Below are 5284 nucleotides of genomic sequence, written 5' to 3' on the forward strand. Positions count from 1 at the left end.
GCTGTGGGTTTCAGGCCACTTACAATTTTTAACCACTTGCCACATGTGACCACTTAATCACTGACAACTAACATCATGGACACGTGTGTGTTCTGGTGTTTTTCAACAAATGGCTTTTAAGATATCGATAACTGTGTCTGTATTTTGTGTGGGCTGTAAATTAATTCAAACCTTCAAATTTTGGGTTGTCACCTGAGCATGTTAGCCATTGGATTCCCTTCAGTAAGCACGTTAAAAAGATTTAGCCACTATTTTGAATGAACAGTCTCGTGTGGCTTAGTGGTAAGGAATTATGCTACCAACCTGAAGGCATGCAGTTCAAATCTACCACCTGTTCCTTGGGAGAAAGATGGGAAGTCTTCTCCTGTGCAATTAACAGCCTCTGAAAACCCACCAGAGAGTCAGCATATTTATTAATTGGTTCTGTCTCAGTGGCACATGATAACAACAGTTTGTTATTAGAATGGAGGATACTCTCAACAAATGGAATTCTTACGTTCCATATTGTCATTGGAAATATTTGTAAGTAATTTGTGTGTTTCGGTTATATTTTTCAGGGTGTGAAGAAGTATGGTGCGGCCTGTGGAGGAAGAGACTGCAGTGGGGGCTGCCAGTGTTATCCCGAGAAAGGAGGACGTGTAAGTCACAGCATTACCTCTGCTCTAACAGACAAGCTGGCAGCAATACTTGTTGATTTTTTTTACAATAAATATTCTCTTTCTTACACTTCTTTTTTAAATGAAAGCATCTTTAAACTTCCTGGTTAAATGAATTCAGTTATTAAGACCCTTAGTTAAAAAATGTTTTGTTTATTATGAAGATTATAAAGAAGTTTTGTAAAGATTTTTCTTTATTATATACTCCGCAATGGCAAATGTTACATTGTGAGAGGCAATTTGAAATTCTTGTCTGCATTGCCCTGCTAGCTTTAGCCATAAGTTACAACAATATTAGGGTGTTCCAAATTAGTTTAAGTTGAATCATGAAGTCAGTTTGTAAAATAGTCATTTCCACCCACTATGCAGAGGAACCGTCGTCTCTTATTACCTGGAGCCCTTTTTTGCTAGTTGTGTAACTGTGCCTACACATCTTGAACTGATTGGTTCCCTCAAAAAAATAAAACTAATAGGAATAAAGTTGTCACAAGAAACATTTTTTAGAAATGTTTTGGCCTTATTTAACTAGCATGTCACTAAATATTATTTCAGTAGAAATGACCCCAATAGTCTGAGACTGTCTGCCATCAGTTCAAAGCTTCCTTCTCCATATTCTATGTTTGCCATGACTTAACAATCTTCAAAATAATTATCTTCCATTGTAATAAAAGATTCCACTTCTCTATGTGGAGAATTTATGCATTAGGAATTGATAGTTGTGGTTAATTTATCAACATTTCACAAAGATGAGTATTTTTTTCACCACATATAGAAGCCATTTCATGTCAGATTCCCCTGGAGTTTCTTGTTATAGCTTTTGTCTGTAATGCTGCTGTCACAGATACTTTCAAACTAGCCATTCTCTAGCACATAACTAACTCAGCTTTGTACAGATATGAAGAAAATAAGTTAGTGCGATACCAAAACGTGTAAGACTCCTCTGTGCGCGATGGACTTAGACTCCAGTGGCTCCCCGCATTCTTCTCTATGTAATCACTCAAACACACACCAAGCACCCTTAGGCCATAGGCCTGTTTTTGGTTACTTTTTTGATCGTTTAATTCAAAACCAATATATTAAAATTTCTCATGATGTCTTAAGAATAATTTTTTTTCCCTTGAGTAAATAAATGGGAAGGATCTGGGTGAAAAGACAGGTTAATGATGGGCAAGGTCCAGCGGTGATTAATTTTATAAAACATAATGAATGAGAATGATTGTATGAAACACAATATGAATGAGAAATAAGGTGAAACACAATGTATATGAACCAATTTTTTAAAGGCAATATTAAAAAAATAATGGCTTATTTCGATTCTGTATATAATGTTATCTTCATAGCAGTTATTTTAAAGGCCTTTTAAGGGAATTTTTGAAGGTTCCTTTAATCTCTTTATTTTAGTTTGGATATTAAAACCTTCTTTATTTCCTGTTGTTCTAATTAAGACAAGACTTTGAGTCTGTTTTTATACATAGCCAAACAAAGTAGAAAATGGAAACCTTTCTGGTGGGTGTAATTAACAGGAGTAATCCAAAACCCAAGATGGACTTTATTTTCCTCTAATTACACAGACAAGTTATCAACAGCAATCTAATTAAGTTGAGATCTGGCAAATGTCTAAGCATTTTGCTCAAGAGATGCTGTGAAATGATACCCCAATTTGTAACCTGTGTTATGGGATCCACTGTCTGTAGTGCTCAGATTCCCTGAAATATTTCTACATCTACATTTTGCTTTCTGCTGTGTGATACTCTTCACCATTGTTGAAGGGGGCCTCGCCATGTGCTGGGATGGGACCATAATGATCCAGTCGCTGAGTTATTTGAACAGTCAGTATGCAAGACCTCCTCATTGGTCCAGGTGTGCCACACGGGATATTAATCAGTGAGATGATGCAGGCAGTTGACAGTGAAAGGTAATAAAGAAGCCTAGTGAAGGGAGACAAAAAAAAACCCACCACTTTCCATAAAGAACCTCCATTCTGTTTCTGAAGATATCCCTTGCTAGGACAATTGTCAACACTGTATGAAAGCATTTGTTAGGAGGTAACTCTTGTTTCAGTACAAGACTTACTTATAGGTGTTAAACATTTATTTGCAGATTTACTCAAATGTATTTGCAGAGAAGGTAGTGTTATTTTCGCCCTGCCTAGGTTAATAATATTTTCTTAAAAGTAATGTAATATGTAAAAATAGCAGTTGGACAGATTTTGCTTTTCAAAGAGCTGTATGTGTTGTTTGTTCGTTCCCACAGCTTCCTCTGAGGTCCCTTGATAGAAATGTATTTTCCCGATGGTGCTTCTGTAGCAATGATGAAAAGCCCTGACTGCAGAACTCCCCACACCCTGAGCACTTGGCTGACTCGGCCTTATATGGAAATGGGGTAGAGTCAATGGATCTCACCATGGTGACAGCCAACACCAGAAACTCTATGTTACTGGATAACTTTTGGACTCCAAACAGAAATCACAAATGTGCTGTGGGAGCCCAATTCGAAATGAAATCTCAAATTACTCAATGAATGAGCTTTGTGTAAAATTTACTGGGCCTCATTCTCCACCCCTCCGTGGTGGGTCCTGGATTCTTTTGGCAGGGAGAGGATTGCTTCTCCTAGGCAGAACCACCAGCCGTGCACATATATCATTGCAGCAGGAATACAACTCTGTCCAACTTTCTGTGCTCTCCCCGCACCCCGACCGGAGCGGGAAGGTGCTCAGGGCATCTAGTCCACAGCTTTTTATTTACATCAGGGAACAAATGGCCTGCTCAAATCTCACACCTAGTTATGGCACACTCCAGAACAAAACAACTTTTCAGACTTTCAGATCAGTTCTTTTGCCGGTATAATCATCTCCTGTGTCTGCACTCCTTTCCCAGATGTTTACCTTTATGAATGAGAATTTTCTGTGAGTGGAGGGAAAGGGAGTAGGCAGAAATGAAAAGAGATTTTGCTCCTTTATTTAACAGTGATAATTTCCTAGCTTGTCAAAGCAGCTCTTAAGTTGTTGAGTGAATTGAAAATCAAACACTTTCAACTATTGTTGTTTGTGAGTCTCTGTTTTGAATTATCATTTAACAGTTATTTGCTATGCATCAGAGAGCTGGACAATGAATAAGGATGACAGAAGAAGAATTGATGCCTTTGAGGAGTTGTGCAGGGGAGGAGTATTGAGCATTCCATGGAATACCAAGAGAACAAGCAGTATGTCCTGGAGAGGGTAAAACCAAGTTGCTCTCTGGTGGCAAGGATTCGGAAGCTCTGTCCCACATACTTTGGCCATGTTGCCAGGAGGGACCAGTCCTTGGAAAAGGATATTATGCTTGGAAGAGTGGAGGGACAGCACAGGAGAGGAAGACGCTGGATGAGATTGACTCCGTAACGGGGGTAATGAGGGTAGATGTGTTGGAGACAATGAGAACGACTCAGGATAAGGCAGGGTTCAGAACTATTGTACGTACTTTCACTTACAAGTCACAGACGACTTGATGACATATTACAATAATATCAACAATTAAATATTATTAAAGAATTAAAATCTGTAAGTCCTAATGTATTGATGCCATACAGAGTGAATGAAAGCTAGCAGTGAACTTCAGCCGACAAGCTCAGGCTTTTTCTATGACTAAATGCCAGTATTAGGAAAAGCTCTTTAGTCTAATCTTTTTTCTGTCCTTTTTTTTCCCTTTCACACACAATAGAGTTTGAAAGAATTTGAATAGAATTCATGCAACCTAGTGAATTTCTGTTACAGAATTTCCATCATAGAGTTATTGCCATCAGGTGACATAAATATTAACAGTAATAAAGTAGAGCAGGCGAACCATCTGATTTCAGCTTTGCTTGTACATTGTGGTGTTGTTAACGGGTGTCACTTAGTTGGCTTGCCTCCTTGCAGCCTTTATAGAACAGAAGGAAGCCCTCACCAGTTCTACATCATTCTCACAATCTCTGCTCTGCTGAAGTTCATTGTTGAAGTCACTGTGTCAAGCCAGCTCCTTGAAGGTCTTCTTCTGTTACAGTGATCTTCTGCTTTTCCAAGGGACTGACCCCACCTGAGAATATGTACCACTTAGGTGAAATCTCACTGTCCTTGCTTCCAAGGAGCACTTGTACTGCACTTCATCCAGAACAACTTTGTCAGGGTTTTGTTTGCAGTCCATGGTATATTCAATACTCTTAACCAACACAACTCAAAGACATCAGTTCTTTTTTCTTTGTACACTTCCAACTTTTATACAGGAAGCAGTTGAAAATACCATGGCTTGAGTCACTTGCATCTTAGTCTTTGAAGTGGCATCCTTACTCCTTAGCAGCCCTTTGTAGATTCATGAAATTCTTAATTTTTAAAAAGTGAGGTCATATACAGAACACTGAAATAACTTAGTGACATTGACCTTCACAGGACCCTTTCAGCCATCCACTTTGGAAATAACAGGCCTTTGAAAACCCTGTATATAATAGAGCATAGGGCAGGGTTCAGACAATAGCTATTGTTATTGAGTCTGTGTGAGTTGCAGGTAACTCAATGGAAAATGTTGTTGTTGTTATGTGCCATCGAGTCGTTTCCGACTCATAGCGACCCTATGCACAACAGCTCTAAACCCTGCTCTATCCTGCGCCAACCGCAC

General features: G+C 38.8%; 1 protein-coding gene across 1 annotated transcript in view; it reads left to right on the forward strand.

The window, feature by feature from the left end:
• The window catches only part of COL4A2 (collagen, type IV, alpha 2), a 250911-nt gene that overhangs the window by 84423 nt on the left and 161204 nt on the right, over positions 1 to 5284 (forward strand). Inside the window, exon 3 of the mRNA XM_006901565.1 lies at positions 558 to 638. Coding sequence (XP_006901627.1) covers positions 558 to 638 — 81 coding nt within the window. The remainder of the gene's footprint in view (positions 1 to 557; positions 639 to 5284) is intronic.

Source organism: Elephantulus edwardii, unplaced genomic scaffold, assembly GCF_000299155.1.
Source record: "Elephantulus edwardii isolate Elephantulus edwardi_28Jun2011 unplaced genomic scaffold, EleEdw1.0 scaffold00332, whole genome shotgun sequence".
Lineage (NCBI taxonomy): Eukaryota > Metazoa > Chordata > Mammalia > Macroscelidea > Macroscelididae > Elephantulus > Elephantulus edwardii.